This window comes from Dromiciops gliroides, chromosome 4 (genome assembly GCF_019393635.1).
Source record: "Dromiciops gliroides isolate mDroGli1 chromosome 4, mDroGli1.pri, whole genome shotgun sequence".
NCBI classification, from domain to species: domain Eukaryota; kingdom Metazoa; phylum Chordata; class Mammalia; order Microbiotheria; family Microbiotheriidae; genus Dromiciops; species Dromiciops gliroides.
In genome coordinates this window covers 223,051,399-223,073,877 of record NC_057864.1, presented here as the reverse complement: position 1 = coordinate 223,073,877, position 22,479 = coordinate 223,051,399, and the positions used below count along the sequence as shown (strand labels likewise).

At 40.0% G+C, this 22,479-nt stretch overlaps 2 protein-coding genes across 5 annotated transcripts in view; both read right to left on the bottom strand.

Moving 5' to 3' along the window:
* MXRA7 (matrix remodeling associated 7) overlaps positions 1-9,024 on the bottom strand; it is a 36,175-nt gene extending 27,151 nt beyond the window's left edge. For both annotated transcript variants that reach the window (XM_043964630.1, XM_043964629.1), the window contains exon 1: positions 8,586-9,024. In XM_043964630.1, the coding sequence (XP_043820565.1) occupies positions 8,586-8,885 (300 nt within the window). In that variant the 5' untranslated portion in view covers positions 8,886-9,024. The remainder of the gene's footprint in view (positions 1-8,585) is intronic.
* A 3,702-nt stretch (positions 9,025-12,726) lies between these two features.
* Positions 12,727-22,323, bottom strand: JMJD6 (jumonji domain containing 6, arginine demethylase and lysine hydroxylase). 3 transcript variants are annotated; one of them, XR_006356367.1, is made up of 7 exons: positions 21,974-22,323; positions 21,134-21,522; positions 19,222-19,508; positions 18,026-18,161; positions 17,494-17,578; positions 16,557-16,695; positions 15,415-15,552 (listed from the first exon to the last, which is right to left on the bottom strand). XR_006356367.1 is itself a non-coding variant. In XM_044002833.1 (6 exons), exons 1-6 carry the CDS (start codon positions 22,100-22,102, stop codon positions 15,421-15,423), a joined length of 1,212 nt encoding a protein of 403 aa, XP_043858768.1. In that variant the 5' UTR covers positions 22,103-22,323; the 3' UTR covers positions 12,727-15,420. The 3 variants fall into 3 exon arrangements, 2 of the variants coding, with proteins under 2 accessions (XP_043858768.1, XP_043858769.1); XM_044002833.1 differs by lacking the exon at positions 17,494-17,578 and having other exon boundaries at positions 12,727-15,552; XM_044002834.1 differs by lacking the exon at positions 15,415-15,552 and having other exon boundaries at positions 16,559-16,695; positions 17,494-17,573.
* Between the last annotated feature and the right edge of the window lie 156 nt (positions 22,324-22,479).

Here is a 22,479-nt window from a genome sequence, read left to right as displayed (position 1 = left end):
CCCTGGAGTCAGGAGGACCTGAGTTCAAATCCGGCCTCGGGCACTTAACACTCACTAGCTGTGTGACCCTGGGCAAGTCACTTAACCCCAATTGCCTCACCAAAAAAAAAAAAAGAAAGAAAGAAAAGAAAAGAGAATAATGCCCTAAATATAAAAATGACTATTAGTTTTTTCTCTTCCTTATTTTGTAAGAAAGTATAGGTTGTGCCTGATGTTTTAGTGTTGTGTTTGATAACTGTATTTGGTTTCTATCTGCTAGAAGTTGCTTAGATCTGTACCAGACCAAATTTGTACATTTTGGACCTGTTGGAACCAATATTTAAATAAGTTAAGAGAAAATATTGCTAAAGGAGAATATTGAGATTAGCACCATAAGTCAATGAATATGGTAATAATGAGAGTAGTCTGATTTTCTTCAGGCAGAGCAAGTGAATATTCCCTCATTTGAATTGTTTTCCTAACCCAGCAAGAGGTATTTTTCTTCTCCAATTTCCTAATGTATCACTAATAATAATAATAACAACAACAGCATATAGCTAGCAATAATATAGAGCTTTAAGGTTTGTACATTTGCTATCTCGTTTGATCCTCACAAAAACCCAGTGAAGTTGGTGCTATTATCATATCCATTTTGTAGATGTGGAAATTGAGGCAGACAGAAGTTAAATGACTTGCCCAGAGTCACATAGTTAGTCAAGTGTCTGAAGTGAAACTTGAATTCAGGTCTTCCTGTCTTTCTTATGCCCTATGCCACCTAGAATGAATTGAGTTTGGAATAGGTATTTCCTAAGAGTTTTTCACCTCAGTGTAAATTGTGTTTTCCCTATAAGAACTGGGAGTATGTATCTTGATGATGACAACAATAGTTAGCATGTATATAGCACTTGAAGGTTTGGATCTTTACAAATATTATTATTGTTATTTTATTTGATGCTCACAACAACCCTGGGGGATAGATACTATAATCAACCCCATTTTACAGATGAGGAAATTGAGGCAGGCAGAACTTAAATGACTTACCCACAGTTACACAGTTCATTCATATGTATGTGTCTGAGATTTGGATTCAGGTCGTCCTGATGCCAGGTCCAGTGCTCTATCCACTATACCACCTAGCTGTTTGACTATTTTTCCTCAAACCCCACCTATGATTCCTTTTCCCTTAAGTAGTAGAGTTTAAACCTGTTGACTGGATCTAAGACTCAAACTAATGCTAACCATACCTCCTGTAGTTTCTGTGAACAGTATGTTAGAAAACAAGGGGCATTAGTACAACCTTGGGCTATCAAAGTTTGAGGAGGGGCAGCTAGGTGGTGCAGTGGATAAAGCATTGACCCTGGATTCAAGAGGGCCTGAGTTCAAATCCAGTCTGAGACGCTTGACACTTATTAGCCACATGACCCTGGGCAAGTCACTCAATGCCCTGCCAAAAAAAAAAAAAAAGGAGGAATAATTCCTTTTTCCTATTTGGTTAGTTTTAAGAGAAATGAATACATGGTATAGGGCTAAGTGTTTCTGAGTTAAAGGTAAAAAGAAGCTCCATTCCTCTTTCTTTTCACAGTAATGAACTATGTGACCTTCTTATGTAGACAACCCAGGCAACATAAGTGGCTTCTTGACTTTTCATGTGCAAGATGATAAGAATTGAGAAGTAAAATGAATACCACAGTTTCTCCCAAAGTTTTGCCAGTTTCAGAAAAAGGCATTCTAGTCTGGTTTATGCACAGCAGGAACCTATTGATGCTAAGATATATAGAGTTTTATGGCTGCGTAGTTTTCTCTCACATATCATAATCTTTCTAAACAGGAGCCAAAAAACACAAAGTACCTTTGACTTAGATAAAAATACTCTTTTTGGGGAAAGTATACTTTAGTACCATGGTTCTAAAGCCCATAGTGATCATTGGCATGAAGGCATTTCCAAAAGAGAAAAATCTACCTTTTGTAGCTTAAAAAAAGCCAAAACTAAAACAACCCCCCCCACACACAAAAATTAAAAGATCAATTAAAGACCTTAAAACAAAATATTGACATTTAGTCTAATACTAACTATAATTACCTTTATCATCATCTTTGGAATGCTATTTCCCTGTGTCCAATGCATATTTTATTTCAGAAAATTTGTACTTTGTGGTTTGTATATTTGTACCTGGCAAGAATGAGAATTCCATATATACAAAGACTGAATTCTATAATTTTAAGTGCTTAGGTTATAATTTCCAATTTGAACACAAGCAGTCTTGAGATTAAATAATAAAATAACAATAACAACAATCAGCCAATCTGTGCTTCCAGGAGAGATGGATAAACAGTTGGAATGGAAAAGTTACTGTACAGAGACTCTTCGTAAGTTTCAGAGGATTAAATTTTGTCATTAAAAAATTCAATCCCCTCACAAAATACATTGCATTGGAAACATGATGTCTCCTCTGAAAAATTGCCTAACCATTTAAGATATGTATGTTCTGATATATTGAGTTGATCTAATTCTGACAAAATACAAAAACACTCTGAAAAAATTTAACATTTTATCAGTTTTTAATTCTGAGAAGCTTCCGTGAAAAGATAAAATATTTTATGATTTGAAGACTAAAAATAATTGAAATTTTAAATGTCCTATCTGTATTTACAGATAGGGATTTCTGAATATTTGCTGGTCCTCTATATAATGATTTTTTGAAATAGCTTTTTATTTCAAAGTTCCAAATGACTAAAAAAACCTCTATTGATATAAATTTGTATGTATGTGTGTGTACATACGCACACACACAGAGACATATTACATTTTGGATGTGAGTTTGTCTAAATGGTTTCCCTCTACATATACAAGCTGAAGCTGTCAGAGGCTTTTTCTTTCCTGTTGTCCCTAGAATAAGAGGATGATAATTCTATAGCAGTTTGTTTGACATTTCTTTTTCTGAATTAAAATCATTTTGTAAATATACAGCAGTTACTTGGGAAGCTTTTGGACCTATACATCCATTGCCTGTGCCTGAAACTAGATATAATCCCTGCCGGAAAGCTGTCTGCACTATGATTAGAAATGTAAATTATGATAAATTTGAGATAAATTTTCCTGTAATCTTCATGCAGTTTAAAATGGCAACTTTCTCCACAATGTCATTAAAAATGTGTTTTTTTGTAATTTTTCATTTGTGTCGTTGATGCTTGATTTGGAATGTATAATACAAGGGAGTGTGGTATATTATACGCAAGAGATAAGAGTTGGAAATTTGAAAAGAGAAGGAAAATTGAGCTGAAAGACAATATAAACAAAATGGATAAAAAAGATGAAATGTAATGAGTTTTATGTATGGTGTGGAAGCCAATCTTTAAGTTAGGAAGACCCAGGGTTGAGTCTGACATCCTGACTGTATGACCCTGGGCAAGGCACTTAACCAACCACTCAGTACCCTAAGCAATTCTCTAAGGCATTAAATGGAAGAGAAAGGTACCAGCCTGCATTTGGAGAGTTTCTTTACTAAGGAGTGACCAATGAAATCACAGAGCCAGTCACTATGTATAGGCTACAAAGGCAAACAATTCCAGTACTTGTTAGTATTAATGATACCTGACCATAAGCATTGGAATTTGCTGTGTGAAGTGAAATCTCTTAACTATAAATTATATCAATTTATTGCCTACACTTTTATTTTAATCCTGGAAAATAATTATTTATTCTGATGAATCCACAAACCTATTATGTTAAGGGAGAATGTTAGCAAACCTGGAGTACTAAGCAGATTTAAAACCAGTTCTAGGTTTATAATTTGAATTGCTATTATACCTTGGAAGGGATGTGAAATTTCATTGCACAAATTGACTCCCTCCTCCCCAAATTATCAGATCTTTATCCCAAATTCAAAAGAACTTAGACATTTTGTTTATTTTTACTTTTATGAGATCAGTCTAACTTTTGGACCCAGACCTGATGAAACAATGGATTTCTTTTTTTAGATTATAATGCAATAACCTTCTGGTTGGACTTCCCACCTCAATTCTTTCCCCACTCCAGAACATTCTTCCCTGAGGTGTCAAGTTCAATTTCCTGAAGTGGTCTGCCATATCACCCTCCATTCAGTAAACCCCAGTGTCTTCCTATTACTTCCAGGATCAAATATGAAATCATCTGTTTGGCTTCTTCTTCTTCTTTTTCTTTTTTTTGGAGAGGCAATCTGGGTTTTAAGTGACTTGCCCAGGGTCACACAGCTAATGAGTATCTGAAGACACATTTGAACTCTGGTCCCTCGACTCCAGAACCAGTACTCTATCCACTCTGCCACCTAGCTGCCCCTACTCTGTTTAGCTTTTAAAATCTTTTATAATCTACCCAGTCTTCTTACACTTTACTCCCTTTGCATGCATACTTTGGAATCCATTGACACTGGCTTCTCTACTCTCTCTCAAAACACTCTATCTTTCTAACTCTGGGCATTTTCACTAACTGACCCCTTATGACTGGATTTTTCTCCCTCCTCCTGACTTCCTTCCAGACTCAACTAAAATCTCACCCTCTACAAGAATCCTTTCCTGATCATCGTTAAGAGGCCTGTGTTTATCCCTCTGTATTTATCACCAATTTATCCTGTATAGATCTTGCTGGCACATAATTGTTTATATGTTGTCTCCATTGAGAGGATAAGTGAAGTGGGTGACCCAGCCATTATGTGTCAGAGGCAATAACTGAATCCAGGTCTTTTTCTTTTCCAGGCTGGCTCTACATCTACACTACACCATACTGTCTATCTCTAGCTTAGACAATTCACCTATCGAAGGAGGAGGCTGAGGGCACAGTCCTTGTGGTTTCCAAAATCCTAGAACTCATTCTTGCTATCATTTCTTTCTGATTACAAGAGGCCTATAATATTAGCTATTCAAGGTGGTTATTGTTTCAAGTCTTGGGCAGGATTAAGCAGACAGATGGGGAGCATGACCTATCTTTGAATGAGTCCAAGTATTTGGCAGACACAAGCTTTGCTCATTGCCAGTCCCAAATCAGCCTTATGGTCAGAATTTCAGGATTCAAGCTGCTGGTATCAAAGGTTAAATCTGTTTGTCAAATAGCAATTTCTGTCGGTACCTGGTGCACAAAACCGTAACAATCTGATAAGTCATTAAGATCTCAGGTAATGTCCCCGGTGCTTCTTCCCAACAGCACATTTCTGCTATGATGCTTTAAATGTATTCTGATATGAAGTTTATTTATGTACTTTTGAATATGTGTTGATGTACAATTGAGATAATTTGCCCCAAGAGATCAGGATCTCTCTTTTCCTTATGGACTATTATGACTCAGTGGGATTAAATTATGAATTGGGGTATATTGTAGAGGCCCAATGCCAATCCTGGAGTCAGGAAAACCTGAATTCAAATCCCACCTTGGATACTTACTAGCTGTGTGACTCCGGACAAGTCCCTTAACCCCATTTGCCTGAGTTTCCTCATTTGTAAAATGAGCTAGAAAAGAAAATGGCAAACTACTCCAGTATCTTTGCCAAGAAAACCCAAAAAGGAATCAAAAAAGAGTGTACTGCAACTGAAAATGACTAAGCAATGCAATAGTAGGGGATTCTAAACTCTTATCCAGATGCACAGTGAAAACAGTCATGGGCCTGGAGTTAGGAAGCTAAGTTCAAATACAGCCTCAGAACCTTATTAGCTGTGTGACCTTGGACAAGTCACTTGACCTGTTTGCCTCAGTTTCTTGAACTATAAAATGAGTACCTATCCTGGAGGATTGTTATGAGAATCAAACAAGATAATATTTGTAAAGTGCTCAGCACAATGCCTGGCTATATCAATGCTAATTTCCTTTCCCTTCTCCAAAGAGTAATAATGGGCAAATTATGTTTGGCAATTCCCTTTTGCAAAATGTTAAGTACAATAATGACTATCTCAAAAAGAAAATAAAGGTCAGGGATATCTAATTTGCTGCAAAACAAAATAGTATAATAACTCTTTTCCCACCTTTTAACTATACTAGGTGTTCAGAAAAAAAGAGGCTTTTAGGACACGCAATGCAGATTTTTCAGCAAAATCTGTATGAGAAATATATACTTAATAAAATGAATAAGGCCTCACTCCCACACGACAATAAACATAAAAGAATTATTCCTTATTCCCATGGTATTTCTTTTTTGTTTTGTTTTTGTGGGGAAATGAGGGTTAACCCATGACTTGCCCACGGTCACACAGCTAGTAAGTGTCAAGTGTCTGAGGCCATATTTGAACTCAGGTCCTCCTGAATCCAGGGCCAGTGTTTTATCTACTTTGCTATCTGAAAAGTGAAAGTGTTGGTCAGATATCACCTCACACTCATCAGACTGGCTAAAATGACAGAAGAGAAAATGAAAAATGCTAGAGGGGGATGTGGGGAAAATAGTTATACTAATGTACTGTTGTGGAGTTGTGAACTAGTACAATCATTCTGGAAAGCAATTTGGAACTCTGCCCCCCAAATCATTAAACTTTTAATTTAATCTAATAAAAACTTTTGTTTTATTAAACTAAGGGCCCTAGCAGGGCTTCTTTGGTTCTACTTGGCATATACTCTAAAGAAATCAAAGAAAAAATGAAAGGACAGCAAATATGTGCAAAAATATTTATAGCAGTTCTTTCTGTAGAGGCAAAGAATTGGAAACTGAGGCGATGTCCATTAATTGGAGAATGGCTTAACATGTTATGGTATGTGAATGTGATGGTATACCATTGTGCTGTAAGAAATGATGCAGAGAATGGTTTCTGAAAAGCTTGGGAAGACATGAATTGATGCAAAGTGAAATGAGCAGAATCAGGAGAACAATTTATACAGTAAGGAAAATATTGCAAAGAAAATCACTGTGAATTGACTCTGATAAACACCATGACTCACTATAGTTCCCCAAGGACTCATGATGAAAAATACTATATCCTGATAGAGAACGGATGGAATGTAGAATGAAACATTTTTTTCCTTTTTCTTTTTCTTGTTTTGTTGTTCCCAGAAAATGGCTAATGTAGAAATTTGGTTTGTATAACTTCATATTTGTAATAAATTTTGTTTTTCTGCATTCTTTCATTCTATTTTTAACACTTTATTTTCCCCCAATTACATGTAAAAATTTTTAACATTCTTTTTTTTTTTAATTTTGAGCTCCACATTCCTTCCCTCCCTTCTCCCCTTCCTGAGAGGGTAAACAATCTGATATGGGTTATACATGTTCAATCATGTAAAATAAAATTTTTGCCTTTTCAATGGCTAGGAAAAGCAGTATGGGAAAGGAGAGAATATGAAATTGAAAATAAAATTAAAAGGAATTTTAAAATGTTAAGAGTAGCAACTTCTTGGGGCAGCTAGGTGGCGCAGTGGATAGAGCACTGGCCCTGGATTCAGGAGTACCTGAGTTCAAATCCAGCCTCAGACACTTAACACTTACTAGCTGTGTGACCCTGGGCAAGTCACTTAACCCCAATTGCCTCACTAAAAAAAAAAAAAAGAGTAGCAACTTCTGAGCAAAATGTTGGAGGGGAAGGTAAAGCCTGAAACTCAGCTCTGTTATATCGTAGTCCTCACCTTGCTTCATACAGTAAACATTGGTCAGAGGACTACTGTGAGTCCCAGAAATTACCTATACTTTTAAGACAATGATATGAAATAATTGCCACAAATGCATCATCTTTCTTCCAAATGAACACGCCATGTGCTTTGCAAATTAGCTCATCACTTCAGAAATCTAGATCTGAAATTGTTCTAAAAAAAGAAAACACTCCAGTGCCACCACCCTCCCTTCCTTTTCAGAAAGACTGACGATTAGAAATTCCTATCTCAGGCCTGAGAAAATACCTCACGAAGTTTCGTAGGTAGGAGGTGTAAGGAAATCAGTGTAAGATGAAATACCAAAGCCTTCTAGCAGCCAGTAGTGGCAATAGCTGAGTACCGACTTAGGCAGAGAAGACAGAACTCTTCCCAAATAGCTAAGAAACAACCTCAGGGAGGTGGGTGGCTAGAGGAGCCACCCACCATTGTTTCAGGTACAGATATCTTAGTGTACAGAACTAATTGGTCTGGATCTGGAGGCCTCTGTTTCTACAGTACTCCACCACACCCAGTCTCCGTCCATTCCAGATACTGGGTTTCCTTGAGGGATGAGCCTAAAGGAAAGATGTCAGTCGCTTTAGTTAAACTGATGTAAATTTGCTGGGGGGGGGGGCGGGGGGGCGAAAGCATGGAGCGTTTTCCTCACTTCTCGCTCCGAAAGGAGACACCCCGAGCTGTAGTCTGAGGGGAAGGCATAAAAGGCATAAACTGGCACTTTCTTTGGCCTTTCGTATAATGGGGGAGAGGAGAAAAGTGAGGGGAAAGGAGGGTGATCGGAGGGCAAGAACCTGCTTAAGCGCCCTGACCCCGAGGCGGGGAAGGGACTAGGCTGAAGAGGCTGCCGGGGCTCTGGATGCAAGCTCTAGAGCAATGAAAGGGCATCCCGAGGAGAGAGCAAGAGAAGAGGGTCCACACAAAAGACCGGAAGAGACGGCGAGTTCAGGCCAAGTGGAAGAAAGAAGCAGCCCGAGGACCTGGGCGTGCTCGTGCCCTCGGTCTGCAAGCGTACCTGTCTCTCTTCTTCCTCTTCCTCCTCCTCCTCCTCCTCCTCCTGCTGCTGCTGCTGCTGCTCCTCCTCCTCCTCCTTTCCTGCCCCCGCCCGAGGCTCCTCTAGCTCGAACCGTGTCGGTCCTCGAGTCCGCGCCTCCTCGGCGCCCGCGGAGGGCCGGGCCTGCTCTAAGGGAGCACGAACCTCGGAGCCCCGGAGCGCACGAGCCCGGCTCCGCCAGAGCCACAGCGAGGCGAGCAGCAGTGCCAAGGCGGTCCCCCAGAACGGCAGCGCGGCCAGCAGCTCCGTCGGCGCCTCCATCCCAGGCCCGGGCCGCAGGGCAGGGGTCCCGGGGCTGGGGGTCTGGGATCCCGTCCCACCCCGAGGCGGAGCCCTGGGGCCGGCGCCGAGAGGGGGGCGGGGCGGCAACTGCGGCCCCTCGTGGACTCCGGGGCCAGAATTCCGGCCGCGGCGCGGCGGGCCTCTCCTCCGCTGGGCGAGCTCTGCCTGCGCCCTCTGTCTCGTTCCATCCTCCACGCTCCTTAAGCCCCAGCCCCTTCCCCTCCGCCAACCTGCTCAGGCCTCTGCAACCCAAAGAATCGGGTAAACGCCAGGGTTGGGGACCCAAATACCCAAAGCGTGGCTCTGCTTCCTAAAGCAATTTTCTTCCCATTGTTTTGACTGTGAAATAGGTGTAAGAGGAGGGTTTATAGTTAGGGTACGCACCAGCAATTGACAGAGACCTTAAAGGTTCTGAACTTTACTGTATGTGCTCTAGGCCTAGGGCCACTCAAGTCGATACCCCAAGAATGAGGTACAGTATTTTGAACCATAGGATCATAGATCAACAGCTGGAAAGGACCACAGAGGCCAACCAGTCCAACTCCCCACCCCAGTTTACAAAATAGCAAAACTGAGCTCCAAGGAGGTTGATTTAGGCCCCTAGATGTTGCAGTGGATAGAGTGCAGTCCTTAAAGTCCAGAAGTCCCGGGTTCAAATTCGGTCATACACTGATTAGTTGTGTGAGCCTGAGCAAGTCATTTAACCTTTCTGTACCTGTTTCTTCACCTATAAAATGGGAATAATAGCACCCACCTTGCAAGCCTTAAAGTGCTATATAAACGTTATTGTTATTATTGTCCAAGTTCACAAAGATTAGCATCAAACAGGAATTGAACCCCTAACTAGAGTCAGTGCTTTTTCTACTATACCATCTTTCGGCCCACCGCCACCCCCGTGGGGCAATGAGGGTTAAGTGACTTGCCCAAGATCACACAGCTAGTGTGTCAAGTGTCTGAGGTTGGATTTGAACTTTGATCCTCCTGAATCCAGGGCCGGTGTTTTATCCACTGCCACCTAGCTGCCCTCTACTATACCATAATGAAAATTTTATTTATTCTAAGAATACTTTTTTGGTAAAGGAGATGCTAGCCAAAAAGCTAGTTAGGGAAGCAGTAGAGGAATGAAAGAAGTCATTTCAAACCAAAACTGTCATTGCAATATCCACTGAGATATTGATGAAGCAGTTCTTGTATGCTATAGGATTACAGCATCAGTGTGAATAGCTATCATTTCTTGATTTTTGGCAGCACTATAGCAAATTATTGGGTTGTATTCCAAGTTGGTTTCAACAACAAGCTTGAGAGTAATACCAGTTTTCTCAAAACTCAAAAGTAGCTTTTTAAATTTGGCCCTACTAATCCACAATTTCTTAGGCAACACAAATCATTTCATCTCTTAACTCAATCCTTTTCACAATTTCTGAGTGGAAGAAGTAAAATAGAAGGCATTTCTTCTTCAATGGCCTATAACATTAAATTGACTGGTCTTGGATCATGCACAGAAAGTAAATTAACCATTCATACCCTCCTACTTCAGTGAACATCCTCCCCTAAATTAGACTTTGTTAATACATTATGATGAAAGTAATTTAATCCTGTGTAGGAAAAAAAAAAGATTCCCATTTTTTACATCAAATTGCACTTGATGCTATCTGGCAAATTAGAGTCTGGGTTATATTGGACAAGATGTCAGGATGTGGTTATGGTCAGGGGAAATCTAAGGTAGAAATGGAGTTGAAAAAACATTTCCTCAAGGCATGGAACAAATCTTTTTGTCGTTATTACTTAAGACTTAGTTGTTGACTGATTAATGCAGCCAATATTCTTGAGGACCTAAACCAAGTAAACTGACATCCAAAACAAATTTCCTCCCTTGGTACAGTTCATGAAAAGTTGGGATACATACCTCCTCAAACTGGAGACTGATACATAATGCTTTAGGACAAGAGTATTAGATTATAGGTTATCCTAGTCCAAAACTTATCTTAGCTCTATATCCTGTTGTGTGGAGCACTCATGATGCAAGTCTTCAGGCTTTAATTTTATATTTGAAGGACAAATAAACTGCAATTGCATTGTACAAACTTAAACGAATAATGAAGGGAAGCAAAGAAAAAAAACTCAACCTCAAATCAATATTTAGAATAAGAAACGAATTTAACCCAGGTAAGTCAAGAAAGTTCTGATTGATGTGGAAGCATGAATAGAAGACAATTATATTTCCTCTTTAATATCTTGTCACTGTGGAGAATTTATGGGACTGTTAATTCTTGTTATAAATCTGAGGGTTGTGGCAGGGGCAGGTGGGTGGAGGTGAAGAGAAGTTTCTTCTGATGGACGAGCTTTGGCCATGGGATGAGCAAACACTGTCTCAGGGCACTACCATGAGCACAAAGGCACTAGGGCACTCAGATTGCTGTCTGCTACTGATAGTGGTAACTGCCATGGAACGAGAATCCAGGTTCTTGTAGTGTTACTTTTCATACAATACCTATTATGGGTGACATTAGAACAAAACTTGAAGAAATTTTAATTTTTTTATTACTATACATGAGCTTAGATGATGGGCAATGCTTTTACAACATTAACTTTAATATGGCTAATATGAAAGTGTTTTGCTCAACGTCACGTGTATAATCAATATAAAATTGCTTGCCTTCATGAGAGGGACAGGAGAGGAAACTTGGAACTCAACAATTTTTAAATTGTTACATGTAATTGGAAATTTTTACATGTAATTGGAAAATAATTAATGTAATAAATGAATTTTTTTTTACAATTTTAAAAAGATCAGGCCATGCCTTTCATAAGTAAAACAAGAAAAAAAACCTCCAACATCTTTAGCTTTTAAAAATGTCATAATCAATAACAAGGTTTTTAAAGTTCTTCAGCTAATAGGCAATAGTACATAACTATCATTTTGTCTGATCCTCAGCCTAAATGCTTACAATTGACCAATTTATAAGCTCAATTCCATGTTAGCATTTTTTAATATAAAAAATGATCTTACCATCAGTAAAGCTCATCCTTGTTTTTCTAGTAGTGGGGACATATTTGCACTTATCTGTCCATTCTGACAGGTGTCCCTTATGATGTACAGTGGTCCAGATACTAGCTTCTATACTTTTGCTATTTAGCAAAAAACACAACTTGAATATCTCCAGGTGTAGACTAAAATCCAAATAGCACATTATTATTTATAGATGATCTACATGCAGGGTAAGATAAATATATAGTCCTCTTACTACTGACACAAGGCAAGCTTTGGACTGAAGATAAAATGAGTTGAAACCTCTTGCCAAAGGGGTAATAAGATTTAAAATGAAGGGATGTTCATTTTTATTTTTAGACATGACCAATGTGGGGATTTGTTTTGCTAGACTGTATATTTATTATGAGGATTTTTTTCAGATTGTGCAAAGTGATGATAAACATGAAGGAATCAAGATGTCTTTGTGATGTTCTTAAACTACCTGGGAGGGTACTGCAGCATCCTTCTCAGTCCTGTCCTTCCTAGCAGGACTTTTCCCTTCCCTTTCTTCCTTCCCTCCCCCCAACACTTACAAAGTCTGTGTTACATTTTCTCAGGTTCCCTGGTCTCTTTTCCAAAAGAACAGCTAAATGGCCTATGCTAATGGTTTAGTAGGAAAAATATAATGAAAGAAATTTCAAGTTGTATAACAAACTAGTAGGGAAAGGTTTCCCCTGTTGATGGCAAAGTATTTTATTTACTGATAATCAGTTTAAAAAAAAGTGTAGATGAGGATTTGTGGTAGAGAATTAAGTGAGTATTTAAAAAGGCAAGTACAACTACTAGAAATGTGGAAACAAGGTACTGTTTATGGTATTTAAGAGTGTTATTAGATATCAAGTACAAAGTCAGTTTAAATGCCCAATGATTTACACTTCATCCACACACATTCACAGTTAAAGGTTTTCCACTCATCCCTGGATATTGCAATTTATTCCATGTAATTAGAAGGGGCTGCAGCAGTATACCATGGCTTAGAGCTCAGGTACCTTGCAGCTTGCAGGGTGACATATCAATTCCCTCATTTCCCAACATGAAACGATACTGGATATTCATTGGAATCCACCCCTGCTCCAGCAACTGTTTAGCAAACAGCATTATAACAGAAGAACCAAGCTTACACAGGAAGAGATGATCATCCTCAGAATAAAACCAGAGTGGTCCAATAGTGAAAGTAATTAAGACAGCTACAATCTAATATTTTACAGTAAATGATCTGAATTTCTTACATGAATACCAACTTTTTAAAGACACCCCTAGTTCCCAAGTGCTGAGAAGCACTCAAACTATTCAAAACTTATACAGAGTTTGTTTTGTGAAACCAGATAATGCTAACACAGAGAGAAAAACACCATTGACACTGGAAATATTTTTGTGAACAGATAGTAGTTCAAAATGAAAATTCTTACATTAAAATGTAGGGTGACTATTATTGGGCCAAGTGGCTCCTTTTATTGCCCCACATTCTTCTCCCTTCCTCATTTCTTACACTGTTTGAACAGATCACACACAGGAGACAGGTTAAGGCAAATAGATGAATCAGCAGAGGAGAAATATGGAACCTGATGGTCAGTCCCAAAGTAGTATGTTGGTGTTGCATTGCAACTGTATGAAAATGGACTCCAAAATACTTGAAGCAACAAATGGAAAAAATAATCAGAATTTAGCCCACATACCTATGGATTATCCAGCAGAAGGGATAAGGTGTTAAGAATTGAGCAAAAATTTTGTTGGCCTGGCCCCTATCTGCAATTTAGTAAGTTAGCAAAAAAAATCCTATCTTGAACAGAAATTTACTCAGTCAATAATCATGAAGTCAACTCAACTAAAAATTAATGTCTCTGGTTACCTTCGATGATAGTCAAGGAAGTTTCCTTTTATGTTAATTGATTAAATGTAAATCTATAAATAAGAAAACAATAAACTTACTTGTCTTTAAACAAATTATTTTTATCCTTCTTAAGTAATGGAAAAGAAAGTATTGAATACCATATTAGCCTTGAGAACTCATGAAACTTTTAGGCTTCTTAATCTTTTCTTAGATTTTCTCATCCTTTAAGCAGCATTTGATGGAAGACAGAAGCTTGGAGCAGAAATGAACTGTCCAGATTCAAAGAAGATTAAGGAGTAGGTAGAAGCAGAGGAGGTGCAAACCAGATTGGGTGGCTACTAACACTTGCAGCCATCTCTAGATGAGTCTCATTAATACTCAGGGATGAGCACAGCCTCCAAAAGTTTCCCTAATCCTGCCAAGGAAAGTACTACTGCCTAAATCAGTATGTTGACAACACAAGTTTGAGAAAAGGAGATGGTGAATTACAAAATATTAGGATGCCCCAAATCATAGGTACTTAAGTGAAAGCTTAGATTTCTCAAGGTCTGGACTGGGAAATGGGAGTAACATTACAAACCAATAAATATGATAAAGTGCTCAACAATTAATTACAACTTTAACATTGCTCAAAGCACAACAAAGACAGGAAGGAAGAGGTACAAGATTACAAAAGGGACAACTATGTAGTTAATTTTTAGTTATAACAAAATAACAGTTTATAAAGTGTTAGGGCTAACTCAAGAGACTCTTATCTCACTAAGTATTCACCTAATTTTTAAAAGACCAACTTTCTAATGGAATTCCAGTCTCAAATGGAAAGACAAATGTGTGGTCTCTGGAGTTTTTTATAATTTAGGGGAGAAAAAAACAAGATGGCACTCATCTCACTGGCAAAAAGCATTTCAGTGACAAAAGCTATAGACGTTTTAGAAACTTAAACATGTTGACTCTCTTAACATACTTTTCAAACCCCTACAAAACTCCTAAGGATTACTTTTGATGTACAAAGAGAGAGTAATTATTTTTTTATTTCAAATTGTGACTTTCCATTATGAAAGGTGAGAGGGCTATGAACTGCTTCCTTTCTCATATGAAGCAGTGGATATTGCTGCTGGCAGACAAGGCTGATGGGTGAGGGGGTGGGGGTTGGGGTCCAGACAGCAGTAGATGAGCCAAAGTAAGAAGCTTCCACGCCCCGATCCCTCATTTGCCTGGTTGCTTTCCATAAGCAACAAGGGCCTGTTAATTCCAGCAGCAAAGGGGAGGAAACAAATCTCAAGTCAACATTCCTCCAGTACTATGTATGTAAAAGGACACCAGGGAAGGTTCTGATAAACTAAAGGCAAGAAACATTTGAAAGTTATAAAACGGATTCCATTTTTATTAAATAATGCAAATGTTTTTCTTGGCACCAGTTAGACAGCGGTTCTTAGCTTCTTTTGTAGAACAAACCATGTTAATTTGAATTGGTGAAGGAGAAGGCCATTTAAATCAACTGGCAAGCAAACGGATTCATATTTGAGAGCAGTCCTCGTTGTCTGACATTCTTTGTCCCTCACCTTATCTGCAGGATCCACTGGGACTCCCTACCCTCATCCTGTCAGCTCCGTGTGAGCATGTCCTTTAAAATCAACAGCAATCCCACTCGGTCACCTGGAGGAGCTGCGCTCTTTGCTCACACAATCATCCTGAGTGGTGGTGTCACCATTGCCCATCATACTGCAGGTCCTCCTCTTTTTCCTCCTGTGCACTGTCCCATCAGCTTCAGAGCCAGATTCACACTTAAATATAAGGTGAAAAAAAAACAAATTCAAAATAGTATATATAAGCTCCTCATTGTCCTCAGGAGACCACGAAAGCACATTTTACCTAGTAGAGTCATTCTGGCTCCCAGAAGGTTTACAATTATCCTCCATCTAAAATTTCCTTTTATTAATACATGAATAAGTACATTTCAATATTTTTAAAGAGATATAATTTCAGCAGATACTCCCCCTACTGATGAACACTTTAATTCACTTAGTAGTAGACTATTGCTTCCTAAATTGCTGTGCCACTCCCCCCAGCCCTCCTCCTCCACACCGATCCTCCCGGGCATCTAATGAACAAAACCTTAGGAGGAAACCTTCCAATGATAAGCCTCTCTAAACTTAGCTAAGCTAGTCTTTGAGTGAAAGATATAGTTTAGTGTTAGCATTATACTCCAATTTTTTCAAGCTTGGCAGGGCCTATAGGAAGACCATCCCTACCCCTCAACAATCTTCTAGCATGCCCCTTGAAAACTCAGTTCAACCTCACATCATGAAAAGATTAGAACTTAAAGAAATTTATTTAAGTAAGAACTGATCTTTAAGACATTTATATAATCAATTACAATGGGGAAACTCCTTAATTTTAGTCCCATAACAAGGGAAACGAAAACAAAACAGATGACAAGCATGGAATCTAGGTTTTTAGTTTATCTCAAAAAGGAAAAAAAATATTAAGTAGGCTAGTCAGTGATACAAAATGACAGAAATCTCTACGTAAAACACAAGTACCTGGTCTATCAGATATTAATTATATAAAGTGAGACTACCCTCTTGTAGTTCATCACCTTAAGCTTTCATTCCAGAAAGCTACTAGAAGGGGTAATGACTTCTGGAGAAATTAGACAAAGATCTATAAACTTCTATTTATTCTATAAACTTCCCCCAAATCTCCCTGGCTAGGAGAAGGATCAAGTGTCATGATAATAAGCTAGATCAAGCTCTCAGGACAGCAGGTCTCTAGGTACCAGCCTTACCTCAGAATCAGAGTCAGACGAGCTAGAGCTGGAAGAGCTGGAGGAGTCACTCGAGCTGTCAGAAGCTATGCCTGTGGACTCTTGGAGGTCAACGGAATCAGCGAGTACTGCCAGCTCAGGGTGTTCTTGCTTCAGAATCCTAAGAGATGAGAGATCATGTTTGTGTGGCTTTAACCAAGGAGCAATGATGACACACAGGGATGCAGGGTTAGAGTTGAGACTTAGACGCCTTGAACCGAGGAATACCAATATATGCTCTACTTCAGAGGGAATGTTTTGATAGTGGTGAAGTCACAGACCAAAGCACAGGTTGGGGCACAAAAATTTATGCTTTTTAAAAATTGCTTGTTTAATCAGCTATCTACACCACTACATTGCACCGTAGGGAAAAGAGCCAAATGGACTATACTTGTGAGAAGTTTTTTGGCATTAGAGACGAAAACAAGAAGCACAGGGGAATTAGGTTTCCTGGTTGTTTTAATGAAAGTCACCTTTCCACAGCACAGCATTTAAAGGCCTGAAACTGATTTGGTTAAATTCAATTTTGACTGGGGAGAATTAGGCATATAAGAAAAAGGAGTTATATGTGGCAAATTGGTATCCTTCCTTTTATTGAGGGGGTTATCATTTAGAAAATGATACATTACTAAACAGGGGCTTAGAAAGAAAGCTCAGAAATTGGACTAAAGAGAGAGCCTTCTATCTTCAGAAAAGCTGGTCTGACATCCACATTAGTGGATGGCAAAAATCCCATTCTCTTTGGAGGGCTTCTGGATAGCCCATATCACACCTTGCAGTGGCCTATATGAACAGAGTCAATGGGTCTCAGCCCTCTGAGGTACCCAAGAATCCAAGGAAGAACAACAAAAGCCACCACCCTTGCTGGCCATCTCAGCAGGGAAGCTGAGGGCTGAATGAGCCAGAATCCCCCTCTTACCCCGAGTGCTGGTCCCTCCAGGTCAGGGTTGGGACACAATGGCACGGGGGTGGCTTGCACTGCCGCTGCCCGTGCTGTATCTGTTCTGTGGATAAATAGAGGAGCTAAGTCTCCAGGGCAGTCACCCCACAAGAATTGAAGGCAACAGTTCAAATGGGAATAATGCTTCTTGGTGTAATTAAAAAAAAAAAAAAACAAAAATAAAAAACAAAACGAAACAAAAAAACTAACAAGCTCATTTTCCCAGTTCTAATTTAAAAATAAAATGAAAACAAACAAAAAAAACAAAACAAAAATACATTTCTGATCCTAAGCATGCACAAAAAATTCTAGTCAGACATCCCTAGAAGTAACTGATTTTGGACCCAATCTCTTCAACCCCAAATACTTTTCTGGCAGTCCCAACTGTTCCCAGACCTATTTAATATGGATGTATTTCACTTCAGCAATGAGGATAGAAATCTGGGCTGTTTCCGTTTAGTTTTCTGTAGAGATGTGTTCAAGGCAAAAAGAAAAATCTGACACTTCTCACCTGTACCATTTCCTTGATAACTTTGGCCTTCCTCTTACTGTCTTGTGCCACACAACAGGGAAATTAGTGCTGCTGGCAAAGTTCTGGGTGATGGCAATAGTAGTGTCAAGGTTGAGAACAACATGCCACCAACCTCCTGAAATTCAAAAAACATTGTCCATCCATTAAACAGAGATGTCACATTAGGTAGAACATCAAAGGCATTTCTATGTCAAAACCGCTTAAATTTTGATTTCATAGCTATCTAACTTAATTTTATCACTTATAAACTTTTGTTTTTGGAGAAAAGCATAATATTTATTTCTTAAGGAAAGGGATTCCATAGGTCCTTGTGCCAAACTTCAGACATTTTAGCAACACTGCTTAGGTTTCAAGAGTTGAAAATTCCTAACAAGTGACTTGAAAAAGTCTTTAAAATATCCTTGTCAGCTTCCCCGCCTGCCCTAACTGTTCACAAATCTCTGTTTTCAATAAGCACAACTTAGTCATTTTTCTGTACTCCATCTCCTTACTCTGTTTTTGCAGAGGCTGCCCCAGTGCCTAGAGAAGGCATTCCCTCTTCACCTTTCTGCTTTTTAGAATCCCAAGCTTCCCTTAAGGCTAGATCATGTGTCACCTTCTATTATAAAAACTCTTTCCTAATCTCCTAAGTCAATGCTTGCTCTCTCCTCAAATTTATACACTCCATCCTCTTCTATAGAATGTAAACTTCTTAAGGTTTTTTGTTTTTTACATACTTAGGATATAGCTCAGTTCCATTTGTCCCTAGTGTATAAAATAAGCACTTAGTAAATGCCTGATGAAATACAGTGAGACAAATAAATCAGTTCAGCTATAAGAAGTCTTTGTGCAGTAACCTTAAGTCAGAGTTCCTACATAAGCACCTTATTATTTCTTGCAAATAAAGTCATAGCAGGTTTTGAAAATGATTGAATAAATGACTGAATAAAAAGTATTTATTAAGTACTTCCTATGTACAAATTATTGATACAAATAGAATAGTTGTCTTTCCTACTTTCAGTCAAGAACACATTCTATTCTAAATAAAATGCTTCCTATAACTGGTATTTGATTCACAGGGACACAATTAAGTGCCCCATATTTTCAAAAATGTGCACTGTCGATCTGATTTTTGCTTTAATCTGCCTATTTTGTATGTGCTGAATCTCCTGTGATTTTATTTTTTCACCACTCACCTGGTACAAAGACAGTCTCTCCTGGTTTCTGTAAGATTTCTAAGGGTTTGAATTCTGGTGGCCAAGTTGGAAGTTGTGTCCGTGGATAAATGGTATTGAACCAGGTAATAGCTTCATCTTGCTGGTTTCCACCTTCATCACGAGTCACCTTTATAAGTTCCCTGGGAGTACTGGTAGGAAATAGGCACCAGCGTTTGTGTCCCTGTACCAAGGCATTCCATGCACTGGTACCCAAGGGATCAATGTGAATTCCTGTTCCAGATCGTGGCGGTCCCATCACAAACCACCTATAGTAGGGGGGGAAACCCATCTAAATATGAGTAGTGTGTAAAAATTATAATCCTTCAATATCTTTTCACACACAAACACACTATTCATTTTAAGAGCAGGAAGCTTTTCAAACCTACAACAGTTAGAAAGCAGTATTTAATGTAGTCTGTTACTCAAATTTTGCCAAATATCTGAAATGTGGAGAAGAGTGTTAAAAGAAGATCTTTCTTTCCCCTTGCTCCTATGTATCAATCCAAATATTTAAGTGCCAATTGGGAGCAAGGCACTAAGGAAGAGGAGTTAAAATGAGGTCTTTGTTTTCAATCCAGAGGGAGAAAGAAGACAAACTTAACACAGCATCTCCCAAGATAACTGAACAAGATATGCTTAGAAAAAAGAATGACTGGTTAGAACAAAGCATGCTACTTGACCCAAGTCTATGCAACAATGGATACTCAAAATTTAAATGAAATCACTCCTAATCATTAAATCAAGGTAAAAAAATAAAGGAAGAACTTTCAGACATTGATGCTAAAAGGGGAGATACTCCCAATTCTCCCCTAGAATAAGGGACTAGACCTGAGATTTCATTGGTATAGGGAACTCCCCACTGAGGAAACCTCATACTAAAGAAGTCAGCACCTTCTCTGCGACTTACTGTATCAGAATTGCCTACAGCATTGAGAAGCTAAATGCCTAGCCCAGGCTCACAAAGCAAGTTGTGTATCAGAAGCAGAATACTCCTAGGGTTCTCCCCTAGACAAGGTCTTAATATATCTTGTTTCTGCTTTAGAAACAGTCCTGGAACAAAAGCTACTGACGAAATCCCTACTTGTCCTCTGGTATAATAACCCAGATACTTCATTCTTGCAAAGAAAGCTTTAAATTTAAGTTTTCCTTTCCTACTAATAATCTTATACCCTGGAAAGGATGGTTATCCAGAGATTCTTAAGGCTTCATGGTATATGGTCTGTCCACAGCTATTGAAAATAACGCGTGGCTAACCAGGTAAAGGGTTTTCTTTTGAAGAAAACCTTACCCTGACCCCCTCTTTAATCATATGTAATGCAGAGAATAAATTATATACTAGATCAAATTCAGAGTTCTTGGTTCAAATCCTGGCTCTGCAACTGACAAGCCTGTGTGAGAAGGGCAAGTAATCTAACCTGTGAAAAAGGAGGAAGGTGGACTAGATGATCTCTATATAAAGTCCCTTCCAGCTCTATATCTACAATCTTGCCGTCTCAATTACCCCTTTTCCTCCTATCACCAAAAACAAACAAACAAAAAACCACTTCACTCTTAAACTGTGTACTAGAAAGCACTTAATATTTGATTAATTTAAAGCCATGACTTAAGACAATCAACCTTAAATAATAATCCAATTATTCACTTACTTTATTATCAGCTTTCTTTCTACCATGATTACTAGTATATTTAGCAGTTAATTTACCTGTCTGGGTGAAGGCAAGATAAACAGAAGACTGATGAAGCCTGGTCAATACTGATGCTTGTCAATTGTTCTGGTAATGGATTGAAAATGGCCAAATTAAGCTCCTGACAACTATGAGAATCTGTGCCTGTAATAAAATTTTAGTCACCCAATAAAACCTATCTGTATGTTGAAAACTGGGTAGTCTACCTGTAAGGTGGTCTGCGTTTTTCTCCTGCATACTGGAACAGGTCATCTGTGAAAAATTTGGGAACCTTATAGTCCTCCAAAAGTTTCCTCCTCTTGGGGTGCTCCCCATAGCTGCTATCAAAGATGTAAAGGGGACTATCATCTCGGGTGCTCTCCATGTACTCAATGTAGTACTTCATCTTCATCTTCACCGAATAGCCGTCATTATCCTCCCCGCATTTGAACTTCTGGTTCCTGTATTTGCGTTTCAGGCGCTCCAGAGTCCATTTTTCCTGGGCCGACCATCCCTCCTGGGCTTTCAGCAGGACCACAGGCTTGTAAGGCCTTTCGTAGCGTTCCACAAATTCCTCTACAGAGAGCTGCAGAGCATCCACTCTTTCCACATTATCCTGAAAACGTTATAACAGACATTGCGGTTAAAAGGGGGAGGGGGGGGTGATTGCCAAAATGCGGGTATCCCCCAGGTGCCGACTATCCAGGACTTGGGTGGGTGGTCACACTCCCCGTTTCTTTTCAGCCTCTGGGGGGAAGCCTAGCTAGCGGGGGTCCGTGCTCCCCCGCCCCGTGGCTGCTCCCTCCCACGTGGGGGTGCTGCAACCCCTGTCAGCAGAGACGGAACCTCCCCTCCCGGCCAAACTGTCCGGCGGGATGAGGACGTCCTCCCCGGCCTGCTTGTCCTCCTCAAGGCCGCCCCCGGGGCACGGGCCCAAGCGGCACCGGCTCCGCGCTCCTGCGTCGTGGACCTGGGGAAGTGCAGGCTCCGCCCCAGGCACGGAGCAAGGGCTTCGGGCTGCTGCGGGCCTCCCACCCTCCCTCCGGGGGGCCCAGGGCCGCACTCACCGTCACTGCGGCGGGGTTCAGAGAGAAGCTTTCGAAGTAGTTGTGCCGGGTCCAGTCTAGGGAGTCTTTCAGCTCGGGCCGCGCGCTGCGCTTTGCCTCCCGAATCCGCTTCTTGCTCTTGTGGTTCATCCTGCAGGAGGCTCCGGCCGGCCCTCGCCTGTCTCTGCTAAACCCTCTCCTCGTTCAACAACCTCCAGGAGGCTCCGCGATCCGCCCCCTATACCCCGGACACGGAGAAAAGGAGCAAGGAGGAACAGCGCCGAACTAGCTCCCCTTTGCCACCGGCTCCTTTAAATGTACCTTCCAGAAAATTCAGTTCACTTACACTTCCCCTATCCCGAGGCTCGGATTGGCCAAACGAGCCCCTGCGGCACCACCCACAAGTCCTAGGGAGCCGCTCATTGGCCTTGGCGCCTCCCAGGCACGCCCTCCGACCCCTTGTTCCACCGCCATGTTGGGAAGGTCAAATTGAAAGAAACAACAGGCTGAGGCCTGAATTTGGCCTG